This window comes from Petaurus breviceps, unplaced genomic scaffold, assembly GCF_028583685.1.
Source record: "Petaurus breviceps papuanus isolate PSGF00001 unplaced genomic scaffold, PetGlider_PUasm1.0 207, whole genome shotgun sequence".
In the NCBI taxonomy this organism is placed as follows: Eukaryota; Metazoa; Chordata; class Mammalia; order Diprotodontia; family Petauridae; genus Petaurus; species Petaurus breviceps.
The window spans coordinates 11,551,015-11,564,149 of record NW_027185850.1 but is presented as its reverse complement, the minus strand read 5'-3'; the positions used below and the strand labels follow the sequence as shown (position 1 = coordinate 11,564,149).

Here is a 13,135-nt window from a genome sequence, read left to right as displayed (position 1 = left end):
TTTCACCCTTCATGGCATCTTTTGGTTTGTTCTGAATGCATGTGATCCCTCCCGATTGGTATTTACACACAACTTCATTAGAGAGGCAACACAGAACAATGGGGGAACACCATCCACTGGGATTAGAGTCAGAAGGTCTGAGTTCAAATTCAGCCTTTGGTATGTGGTGGCTGTATGACCATGTTTCTTCATTTGTAAAATGAGGGACAGGGGGAGAAGGTCTACCTTTGTCAGAGTGCCTGCAAGACATCGACTCCTGTCACCACCTTTCCCACCTCCCAGGGCTCCAAGACCAAGTCCTTAGCCACAAAGTCATGGGGGCCAAGAGTCACAAAGAGAATCGGTCTCACCCAGTGGTGTCTAACTCAAATAGAAAAGGGATCCCTGCTGTTGCATGTTGACCTACAAATGAATATAATCTAGGTTGCATTGTATTTTTATTTATTTTGTTAAACATTTCCCAGTTACCAGTTGGGGAGTTTAATACCTCAAGACTTCAACATCACTGAGTAGTGCTGAGAAAATTGACTCAGGGAAGAAGTTACTTCTGAGGCCATACTGTTAGAGTTGGCAGGGATCTTCCCATGAATTTATAGCTGAGGAAACTGAGGTCCCTGAAGGTAAAGTGACTTGTCTAGGGTCACATAGCTAGTAAATGCTGAGGAAGGATTTAAATATATGGAGAATCACAGCTAGGTGATTAATAGTATATAGCACCAGGCCGGGATTCAGAAAGACTCATCTTCATGAATTCCAATCTGTCCTCAAAACTTAGTAGCTGTGTGACCCTGGGCAAGTCACTTCACCTTTTTTGCCTTTGTTTCCTCATCTGTAAAATGAGCTAGAGAAGGAAATGGCAAAACAGTCCAGTGTTTTTGCCAAGAAAATCCCAAATGAGGGGATGATGAGTGAGACCCAACTGAAAAATGTCTGAACATTAGAGGGTCATCCTGCTTATTTTGGCCTTATCACACCACATATGGAGCATTCAGAAATGTAAGGGACCTCACAAGTGGCAGGTAGAGCACAAGACCAGGAGTTGAGAAGACCCAAGTTTGAATCCTTATTCGGACATTTGGAATTGTGGGGGAATAAGCAGAAGCCCCAGAGTCAGATGGTCAGGGGCAGGGTGACAAGAGAACTTTCTGCCAAGGAGGGCTGGCCCAAACACAACGAGGTGCTGCGGGAGATCCTGGGATCCCCAGAGAGGCCCAGACAAAAGGCGGACACCCAGTGGTCAGGAACGTTGTAGAGGGAGCCCTGTTCATGTGAACGATGGGCAGCTAAATGGCTCCTCAGCATCCATCCACGTCTGAGACACTCTCAGGGTCCCTTCCAGCTCCAGACCCTTTGACACTGGGTGACTGAAGAGGAGACCCCTGGACTCTGAGGATCAATTCTCCACCTGCCCTCCAAAGAACTTTCCCTACAGCACAGGTCTGATCGAGTCACTCCTGCTCAGTAACTTCTAATATCTCCCTATTGACTCTAGGATCAAACAGAAGCCCCACGGTCAGGCTCTTCACAGAGCCCCTCCCTACCCTTCCAGCCTCATAGCCCACTCTCCCACATTACCTCTCTGGCCTCACCATGTTGGCTTCCTTGCCATACCTCTTTACATCAGACACTCCATCTCTCACCTCCACGCCTTTGCACTGACTGTCCTTGCTGAGAATGCTCCCCTTCCTCACTTCTACCTCTAGCAGACCATCAGTTCCTTCAAGAAACAGCTCAGGCACCACCCGCTAGAGAAAGCCGAGGATCCAATGAGATAATATCTTTAAAGCACTTACTGTGGTACCAGCCACATAGTAGGTGTTATGTAAATGCTAGCTGGTGTTATTGTCATCTGTATGCACAACGAAAGGCTGTACAATCTCTCCCATTACACAAGAAGGGCTTAATGAATGTTCATTGTTTGCTTTTCAGCTGCCTTCACTATGATTGGCACGTCCAGTCACCTCTCTGATAAGTGCTCCCAGTTCGCCATCCCCTCCCTTTGTCACTACGCCTTCCCCTACTGTGATGAGACCTCATCAATTCCAAAGCCACGGGACCTGTGCCGGGATGAATGTGAAATACTGGAGAATGTTCTTTGTCAGACTGAATACATTTTTGCCAGATCAAATCCCATGATTCTGATGAGGCTTAAGTTGCCCAACTGTGAAGACCTCCCCCAGCCAGAAAGCCCAGAGGCTGCCAACTGTATCCGGATTGGGATCCCCATGGCTGACCCTATCAATAAAAGTAAGTGAAGACAGTGGCACACACCTGTCACCCCCTGCTACTAGGGAAGGCTGAGGCTGGTGGATCATTTAAGTTCAGGAATTCTGAGCTGCAGGGTCTAGAGCCAAAATGGGTGTCCATTCTAAACCTGGCAGCAACATGGTGAGCCTTAGGGGCTCAAGGCCGCCAAAGGAGGGACAGATTGACCCAGGTTGGAAATGGAGTGGGTCAATGGCTTCCATGTCGATCAGCAGTGAAGTCGGGTCACTACACTTCCTGCCTTAAGGAGATAGGGAGAGAGTCTACCAAAAAGGAATAAATAATAAGAAAGGGCATGTTGAATAGCAACAAACAAGCAAAAAAAGGAAGTGGAGTCTGCCCATCTTCTTTTCTAGTCCAGGACCAGTCATGGAAGTGCCAGGATTCTGTGGGAAGGGAGTGGGAATTACACTTTGACCCAGAAAAATGCTAAGTACTTGATAATTTAACTATTGATTTAAAAAGTAGATGGCAGAGGAAATGGATTGGGCTTCTGATGTCATTAGCATAAGGGACTCTTGAGAAGGGGACACTTTCTGCCAATGGGATTAAACGATTAAATATTTGTAAAGTCTTCAGCACAGTGCTTGGTGCATAGTAGGTACCTAATTGTTCCCTTTCTCTTTTTTCCCTATGTAGGTTGGCACCTTCTTGACCACTTAGAGTCTTTTAAAAGAATTGATATATTTTTATTTATTTTATTAAATATTTACCAATGACATTTAAAAATTTTAACATTCTTTAACAAATAAATTTCAGTTCCAAATTTGTTCTCTCCCTCCTACCCCTCCCCTGCTCCTTTAGGAGACAAGAAATATGATATTGATTATGCATAGGAAGTCAGGCAAAACATTTCTATATTAGCCATGTTGCAAAAGAAAACACACACATACACACACAATCCAAGACAAATAAAGAAAGTGAAAAAAACATTCTTCAATATGCACTCCGAGTTCATTAGTTCTTTCTCTGGAGGTAGAGAGCGTTTTTCATCATGAGTCCTCCAGAACTGACTGGGCTCATTGCCTTGATCAGAGTAGCCAAGTCTTTCACAGCTGATCATCATACAATATTGCTGTTACCTGGTTCTACTCACTTCACTTTGCTCATAGAACTCTTCCCAGGTATTTCTGAAACCATCCTGCTCATCGTTTCTGATACCACAATAGTATCACATCACAATCATATACCACATTTTTTTCAGCCGTTCCCCAAAGAATGGGCATCTCCTAAATTTCCAGTTCTTTGCCACCATAAAAATCAGGAGTGTAAATATTTTTGTACACATAAGTCCTTTTCCTTTTTCTTTGGTCTCTTTGGGACCTACTGGGCACTTAGAATTCTGGCTCGTGTCATTTTTCAAATTGTTTTTTGTTCCTTTCTCCCTTCCAGATCACAAGTGTTACAATAGCACCGGAGCTGATTACCGAGGAACAGTCAGCGTGACAAAATCTGGCCGACAGTGCCAGCCATGGAACTCCCAGTATCCGCACACACACACGTTCACAGCTGTCAGATACCCTGAGCTGAACGGGGGGCATTCCTACTGTCGCAATCCCGGGAACCAGAAGGAAGCCCCGTGGTGCTTCACCTTAGATGAAAACTTCAAGGCTGACTTGTGTGATATCCCAGCATGCGGTAAATAGAAAGCTGTTCCCCACTATTTTTCCTAATCACCTTCCCTGTTCTCTTTTCCCATGGGGAAAAAAATGTGTGTGTATGTGTGTGTCTATGCACAAAGGGGGGTAGTATTTGGTATATCTATTGTCACGGCCCAGGGTTAGCCCAGTCTTGGTCAGTTTCCCCATACAGGGCTTTCCTTCCCTGAGGCCACATCCTTTCAGACCCTCCAAAACAGAAAATTCTCTTCCCAAAGGAAATGTGTTTTCTAGAGGCTCGGGTAACAGTGACCTGAGGGACCAAAAGATCATCACTGTTAGCCTAGAAGGGCCCTCAGCAGCTTTGAAGTCCAACCCTATTCTCTGGGCTCTGTGAACTCTTTTTTTTTTTTTTTTTACATATTTTATAACTCTTTCTACATATCTGGTTTCTGTTGTAATCCAATGCATTTTAATTTGAAGCATTTACAAACATGACTCTGAGGAATCACTGCCGCCAAAGGAGGTCTAGCACATAGGGAACCCTAGTCCATTCATCTCTGTGCCAAGAAGCAGGGGGCGTGCTTCACCCTCAGTCCCCAAACCAATAGGATTCTAGGTCTGGAATGGAAAGGGGCTCGGTGGTCATCTAACAGGTGACAGGCACATGCCAAGCTCCTGGGATTTCCAGGGCAAAAATGAAACATCCCTGTCCTCAAGGAGATGAGAAGGCAAAACCAAAACCCCAAATCATTCCTGTTCTTGGAGATTAGAAGGCAAAACTAAAACCCAAAATCATTCCTGTCCTCAAGGAGATGAGAAGGCAAAACCCAAACCCCAAATCATTCCTGTTCTTGAAGAGGTTGCATTTTATTGCTGGCAGAGGGGATGGGTGATGAGTAGGCAGAAAAACTCATAGAGAATATAACCCAAGAAACCCAAAATGGTTTGGGGGAGCCTTCACACTCATTAGCACAGGGATCAGGAGAGGACTCCTTCAGGAGGAGGCATGTGCCTGATCCTGGATAGAACTGGGGTGTCTAAGGGAGAGGGGCCAGGGAAAGCATGCCAGACACTGAGATTTGCCTGACCAAGGCACAGAGATTCAAGCCGGAGTGTCAAATTGGCCAGCTTGAAATCTCAGATATGGAAGGGGAAGGTAAGGTGTGGTCAGTCTGAAAAGAGATGGTGCATCCGTATAGGATGCAGGCTACCAGGATATCAGGACCACACTTCCCAGCTTAAGGACAAGAGAGTCTGGCTGTTGTCTGCCCTGGCCAGGCCACACCTGGAGGATGGGGGCCATTCTGGTGGCTCTGGACAGCAGAGGGCAATCAGAATAGGGAAGGGCCACTAGAGGATCCAAGGAAAGAGTTCCAGGTGGTGACTCTGGGGAAGAGAAGGCCCTGGAGGGACGTGACATCTGTCCCCAAGTATCGGAAAGACATCAAGAGGAAGATTGATCAGATTGACTCTGTTTGGTCCCAGAACCACAGGTTGTGGATGGAACTTGCAGAAACTCATTTCAGCTCAAGGTCAGGGAAGCTTCCTAACCATGGGAGCTGTCCAGAGTGGAATGGGCTGCCCCTCCTGGGATGGGAAGGATGACCACTTGTGGGGTAGGCTACGGTGTGGATTCTTTTCTTGAACAGGGTGATCTAGATTCCTCCAAGGGCCCTTCCAGCTCCTCTCTCCAACCCCATTCTGCTCTTTTGGAGAATGAACATGTGCAGATAGGGGTTCTACGCTCTCCCCAACTTCCATGTCTACATATTTCTCATTTTAAACTAACACTTAATATGCATTCACACTTCATGCTGCAGGGGGATGGTGGAGAAGGAATAAAATACAGATGTACCACCGGTTACTCACATCCCCTGTGCCCTGCTCCCCAAATGGAAACATCCAAAGATGTACGTGCATAAATTGACAGTTTTAGTAAATACCAACTAATTCATGTGTGACCTTAAAGAGAATGACGGAAAAATTCAGTCAATGTAGAAACAGACTGTTCTTCGCCATAGGGGATCGTGAGATTCAGAGCAAGAAGGTGCCTCACCTTGGGGATCATCTGGTCTTCAGCTTTATTTGAAGAGAGGAGGAAGGGGAGTCCCAGAGAGGTTCAGCGTCTACCTTGCATGGCAAGATTGTAGTCAATAATAGCCAAGACAGGGATAGAATTGCAATCCTCTGACTCCCAATCCAAGTCTCATGCCACAACATCTCAGAGTATCTATGGTGTTAGAGGTCATCCAGTCCAACATCTTCATTTTTACAGAACAGAAAAACGGAAATTTCAGAGATTCTGTAGTTTCCCCAAAGGCACACAGCTAATTAGTGGCAAGGTTGAGAATTTGAATTTGGGTCTTCCAGCTCCAAATACAGTATTTGTTCCCTCTCTGACACTCCTCCATCCCCTAATAGAATGCTTTTCTCACAGCAACTCTCCATGATAGAGTATCAAGTATTATCCCAATTTTGCAGATGAGGAAACTGAGGCTTTAAAAGATGTACTGTCTTGCCTAAGCTCACACAGATAAAGAGTATGGATCAAAGTCAAGACAAGATTAAAGATAGATCTGACTACTGTCTCTCATATCAATCAAGACTGAAGTGAGGCAAGGAAGAAGCTGTCAGATTCTTATCTTTAAGTAAAGATAAAAGAAAATATTCTTAGGAACCAAAAGTCTTCGCTCCCAGCCCTGAAGCATGCTCTCAGAAAGTGATGAGAAATTGTCCTTTAGGAGACACGTTGGGTCTTAATTCATTTTTAGTGGCACTGAGGACTAGCAGACTCCACGTGCCTGGGAGCAGCTGGAGTGTTGCTGCTGAGCTCCCCAGGCTTTCAATTGCAATTGCTTTTTAGTGGGAACTATAAATTATACTTAAAGAGTATTGACTTTCACTTAAATGTCCCTGTAAAGCCTTTGCACCAAGCCCCGGAGTCAGAGGCCTGGGAGGTCATTCAGTCCAGCTCTCTACCTTCAGGCAAGATTCTGGGATAAGCAGACTTAAGATTCCAGCAAGGGGCTTCAGATATTCGTGTTTTGTAAACAGAAGCTATCCCTAGGGTCCCTCATGTTCCTGGAGAGGAATATTCCATGTGTGAACTGATGCAGAGGGAAGAAATCAGAACCAGGGAGCAGTGCACACAGTGAAAGCAAAAGTGTGATGAAAGACTTTGAAGGCTGATCAGCACCATCCCAAATGATGGAACAAGTGACCTCCCTACCACCACAGAAAGAGTGGAGACTCTCAGAGTATCTTCAGGATAGAAGCATTTTCTTCTCTTGTTTCTTGCCCTCTTTTCTTTCTTTTTGAACATGGCTAATGCAGAAATTTATTTTTTTTTTTGGCATGACTATATGTTTGTATTTCTTTGTATTTCTTGTCTTCTCATTGTGAGGGGAGGGAGAGAATTAGAACTGAAAATTAAATAAAATTGAAAAGAAAGAAAGAGGGAAGAAGGAAATTAAGAAGGAAAAAAAGAAAAGAAAAAAGAGAAAGGAAGAAATCAAGAAAGAAGGAAAAAGGAAAGAGAAAGAAAGAAAGAAAGAAAGAAAGAAAGAAAGAAAGAAAGAAAGAAAGAAAGAAAGAAAGAAAGAAAGAAAGAAAGAAAGAGCAAGGAAGGAAAAAAGAAAGGAAGGAAGGAAAGAAAAAAATAAAAGTGGGGAGGGTGATGGAAGGAGAAAAGGAAGGAGAGAAGAAAGAAGAAAGGAAGACAGAAAGGAAAGATGATTCCATAGACTTAATCATTCACAGAGAACCCTGGGGTCAGAGGGACCCTCTGGGATCATCTAGTCTAACCCCCTCCCTTAAAGAGAGGCAAGTGACTTGTCTGGGCTCACACAGAAAATGTATGGCCAAGTCAGAACTAGAATTCAGGTCTCCTGACCCAAAATGTTTGAATCTCTCCACAATCAGTTACTATCAACAAGCATTTAATAAATGTTTGCCAGCTTGCTTGATTCATATTGGACTTCGGGTAAGTTATTTCTCTTCTCTGAGACTCAGTTTCCCCATCAGTAAAAGAGAGAGTTAGGCCAGATGGTCCCTAGGTCTCTTCCAGCCTCGTTCCGTGACCCAAACCCCACACGTCACCCACACCCTGAGAAGCCTCCTCAGATGAGACCCAGCCCGGTGACAGAGCAGAGCACACAGTAGGCTTGACTTCCTGGTATCAGATCTCCCTTCCCACTGCATTTCCTTTTTCCTGTTTAAATCTCTTTTGCCTTTGACCAAGAGCGTCCTGCTGAACTTCAGGTCTCGTCCCCCGTAGGTAGCGGGGCCTTCTTCCGAGCCACACAGAAGGTGGAGGGTGGTGGGGACAAAACAGACAGAGGCATTTCCCCCTTGTTTCCCACCAGCTGCACAAAGACACCCCTGTTGGGGTTAGCACTTAGCCAAAGTACTAACCCTTTCCTCGGGTGAGGCATTGCTCAGTTTCCCTACCTGTAAAGTACAGGGACTGGGATGGCTAGAATCCAAGATCCCCTCCTGATCTACTTCTGGTATCATAAGATACTTAGTTTTCAAACTTCAAGATTTCAGACCAAGAGATAGATAGAAATAGGTATCTCTGAATATCCATCTCTATAGATACAGATAGATAGAGATATCTACACACATATATGTATATGTATATGTATATGTATGTGTATGGGGCAGCCAGGTGGTGCAGCAGAGAAAGCACGGTGCCTGAAGTCAGGAAGACCTGAGTTCAAATGTGGCCTCAGAAATGCACTAGCTGTGTGACCCTGGGCAAGTCACTTCACCCTGTTTGCCTCAGTTTCCTCATCTGTCAAAAGGGAAATGGCAAACCACTCCAGGATCTCTGCCAAGAAAACCCCAGATGAAGTCATGGGGAGTTGGACACGACAGAAATGACCAAACAACAGCAACAAATATGTTTGTCTATGTGTGTGGATGTGTTTAAGTGTGTATGTAAATGTGTGTATACATGTGTATACCCTGGCATCCACATACGTACCTGTACATTTACATGAATGTGCATGTGTGTATACAGGTGTACATCCTGGCATCCACACACCTACCTGCACATTTACATACATGTGCATGGGTGTATACATGTGTATGTCCTGGTGTCCGCAACCTACTGTGCACATTTACATGCATGTGTATGTGTGTATACATGTGTATGTCCTGGCATCCATGATCTATACATGAACACTTACACACATGTGTGTCCTGACATCCATAACCTAACCGTGCACATTTACATACATGTGTATTTTTGTATATTTGTATGAGCCTTCTTCAGTTCAAAGACAGTGTGCACAGCCCCATCCCCAGTCCCTACTGACCCTGCAGGCGCCCAGGCCAGCTCTGATTTGTCACCAGCCTTTCCCCAGCCCTGGTAGCTCCCAGTCCTGGGCAGGGCAGATGTTTTCCAGATTGTGAATGGTGCAGCCTGTAACTGCCTTTGTCAGCAGCTCCCTCCCTTCCCCATCGCCCCCCCCGCCCCGGTATTTCAGAGAAGGCCTGGGACAAGCCTGGGACAAGCCAATTTGTCTTTCTTTTCTTCAGGCCCAAATTGAACGTTACAGAGAATTTGAAAAGGGAAAAGAAGTGGGGGGGGGGGGGCCGCTGCTTTGTAAAGTTTGAAGCTTTCCGGGAGAGTTATTTTTATATTCCTGAGATTTCCAATCTGGGCCTCAGCTGCCAGCCTTCCCACATTTTCAGCCAGGCAGAGTCACCCCAAACCTCCAGCGTGGTTGGAAGGAAGACGTTTTTGGGCATGAGGCCAATTCACCTAAGAGGTTTTTTTGCCGCCCTCTGCTAGGCAGAGACCCCCCCAAAAGACAGATTCTCTGCAGGAGGAGGTTTGGGGGTCTCTTCACCCTAACGAATCACTTAGAAGGCAGTTTGGTAGATCAGGGTTGGGGTCAGCCCTTGGGCAGGAAGCCCATTGTGCAGCCCCACCTTCCTGACTGGGTGAGGAGGCAGTGGGCCCAGAGGGTGGGAGCGGCAAAGGGGCCAGAGGCAGGATCACAACCTCCCTGATCCTCAGTGTCCTCATCTGTAAAATGAGAGGGTTGGACTAGGGGCTTGAGGGCCTTCCCAGCTCTTAATCAATGATCCCATTTATTAAATGCCTACTGTGCACCAGGATATAAATGCGGGGGATAAGATGACACATTTGTGGGCTGGGCAGGTTCCAGACCCTTGAATCCCTAGAGTCTTATGATGGCAGCACCTTCCACTTCAGTGTAGGTGATGCCCACAACTCGGCCAGCTTGCACGTTCTTGAGAGCTTCAAGAGAAAGAGAGGCTGCTGTTCCACGCTGGGACAGCTGCTAGTCCAAGGTCTCCCCTCCCTTCACTGGCCCTGCCTTAGCAGCTCAATTTAATTTGACACACATTTAGTAAGCACCTAGTGTGAGCAGGGGGCCAGCTAGGTCATGCCATCGTACAGAGTGCTGGGTCTGAAGCCAGGAAGACTCATCTTCCTGAGTTCAAATCTGGCCTCAGACACCTAAAGCTGTGTGCTCCCCGGCGAGTCACTTCACCCCGTTTGCCTCAGTTTCCTCATCTGTAAAATGAACTGGGTAAGGAAATGGCAAACCAATATGGTATCTTTGCCAAGAAAGCCCCAAATGGGGTCACGAAGAGTTGATTCAACTAATTAACTAAACAACAAAAACGAGTGCAAGGTGACCCCAAATTGTAATGGAGTCAGTTGACCAGCATTTATTAAGCACCTCCTGTGTTCTGGGGAAACAAAGAGAGGTCCCTGCTCTTAAGGATCTCACAATCTAAGGGGTGGGGGAGACAACCTATAAAATACACACGAAGTGTTTATGGGATGAATTAGTATTCTCAGAGGGAAGTGACCCAGGTGGTCGGCAGCAGATGGGACCCTGGCCCCTGGCTTTCCATCGTAGCCCCCTACATCATGCTGCCCTTCCTACTAAGTGTCCCAGTGGCCATCCTGGCCCAAGGAGAGAAGCTGTCCCTTTCTCCTCCTGCCCCTCATCAGAGGGCAGGGTCTGTGGGTGTGGAGTGTTTGCCCATAATGGTTTTCAATAGTTTGATCGATTTTAATAGTTTTTTCCCTTTTACTTTTTTTTTTTTTAAAGAAATTTCTTTCTTTTGAGGCGGGCTTTCCAGAAGGCAGAGTTATGGGGGGGAGGGGCGATGTAGGCAATGTAAAAATGAGAGATGTCAATAAAAATAAAAACATATTTTAAAATGGTTGCTGATGCAACCATTGCTTCAAATTTTAGGGAGTCCCAACCAAGCCTGTACGACAGCTACGACCTTTACTTTGGTTTTGTTGTTGTTTTATCGAGGCAATCAGGGTGAAGTGACTTGCCCAGGGTCACACAGCTAGTAAGTGTCAAATGGCTGAGGCTGGATTCAAGCTCAAGTTCTCCTGACCCCAAGGCCTATCCACTGTACCATCTGGATGCCCCAATGGTTTTTACTTTGTAAATGAACCACTGTATACATTCATCAACGTAGATTCCTTGAAAGTGAGAGTATCTAGCACTGAGTGCAGCTGGGGTCCTGGCTCTCATTTTTTTCTTCTCACTGATACCACTGAAGACAGGATCCTTTAGGGGGGTGTAGGAGAATGGGACGGATAAGGACACATGAACTTGGCACACAGTAATCACTCAATAAATGTTTGTTGATTTGACCTGGCCATGATTTCCAAGAGTCTCCAAGTGCTGGACTGGAAATTACTTGGTATATATTTTACTCTTCATTTTCTGTGTGCGTATGATTTAACCACCAAAGGAAGCTGAAGGAGGGCAGGGATTATTTTGGCTTTAAGCTTAATGTTTCCAGCAGCCAGCACAGTGGGCCCTTAGTAAATATTTATTGAATCAATTGAACTAAAATCCTCCCTTTAGGGTTGGAAAGGCCTTTAGTGGTCGTCCAATTCGACCCCCTCATTTTCCAGATGAGGAAACTGAGTTCCAGAGACTAGACCCTCCATACACAGATAGGAAAGGGGCAGAGCCAGAGCTCAAACCCAGGGACTCTGATTTCAAATCCAGGGACCTTGACACTGCACCAGACTCCTTCACTCTGAACTGGCTGCCAAGAGAGGAAGGGTCTGGGAGTCCAAAGATCTGAGGTTTGCTCATTCAGGCATATGCCTGTTGCAGGAGACAGTGTGCCCTGGTGGGTTGCATGCCAGACCTGAAGTCAGGAAGACATGAGTCAGAACCCTTCACCAAATGCTTATTAGATTTAGGAAAGTCACTTAACCTTTCTCATCTGTAAAATGGAGTCAGTAATAAATAGCCCTTACCCCACGGGGTTCTTTTTAGGATTCAAGGAGATCACATGTTCCAAGACACTTTATAAACCCTGAGACGCTTTAAAATGTTAGATGTGTTATTGTTACTATTGTTGGTATCAAGAAATGCTCCCCTCCCCCCTCCACTGGACAGTCAGTTATTGTGAAGGGAACACCGAGAGGGAATCTCAGATTCATGCAAAAACACAATTTTCCTGCCCCGGCAGAATCTCTAAACTTTTAAACTTTTACCTTTTCAACTCTCCTAAGTGAAGCCACTGGTGTTGATAGAAACAATCTGTAATCTGCTGGTGATGAGAATTCATTTCTTGGTGTTGCCCCACCCTGCTGACCCTGCCTGTTTCAGCCTTGGGAGAGGGGAGGGAAGGGGGAACCCTGGGGGAGGAGAATGTTGAGAGGAGGGAGGAATGAGGGACTTGAGAGTGGGGGGATCCTGGGAGGGGGCTGCTCTAAGCCTTGGCCTTGAACATTGGCCAGCACTGGCCAGGCCCATCATGGCGGACTCTGGTTGTGTCTACATCAGATTCCAAGGATTCCAAGGAAAAGAATAAGATGGAGATCCTCTACATCTTGGTGCCCAGCGTGGCCATCCCTCTGGCCATCGCCTTGCTCTTTTTCTTCATCTGTGTCTGCCGCAACAACCAGAAGCCCTCCTCGCCTCCTGCCCAGAGGCAGCCCAAGCACGTCCGGGGTCAGAACGTGGAGATGTCCATGCTGTCTGCCTATAAACCCAAGGTAGTATGGTGAGGGGGAGATATGAGGGGACCTGACCGGTGTCCAGTCTGGGATGCAAGAGCTCCCCTGCCTGGGCACTTGGGGGGGAGAGGAAAAGAGGGAGGGAGAGAGGGAAGGAAGGAAGGAAGGAAGGAAGGAAGGAAGGAAGGAAGGAAGGGAGGGAGGGAGGAAGGGAGAGAGGAATGAAGGGAGGGAGCAAGGGAGGAAGGAAGGAAGGAAGGAAGGAAGGAAGGAAGGAAGGAAG

General features: G+C 46.3%; 1 protein-coding gene across 1 annotated transcript in view; it reads left to right on the top strand.

The window, feature by feature from the left end:
* LOC138164898 (inactive tyrosine-protein kinase transmembrane receptor ROR1) overlaps positions 1–13,135 on the top strand; it is a 372,629-nt gene that overhangs the window by 338,740 nt on the left and 20,754 nt on the right. Inside the window, exons 6-8 of the mRNA XM_069092845.1 lie at positions 1,930–2,247; positions 3,658–3,903; positions 12,680–12,891. Coding sequence (XP_068948946.1) covers positions 1,930–2,247; positions 3,658–3,903; positions 12,680–12,891 — 776 coding nt within the window. The remainder of the gene's footprint in view (positions 1–1,929; positions 2,248–3,657; positions 3,904–12,679; positions 12,892–13,135) is intronic.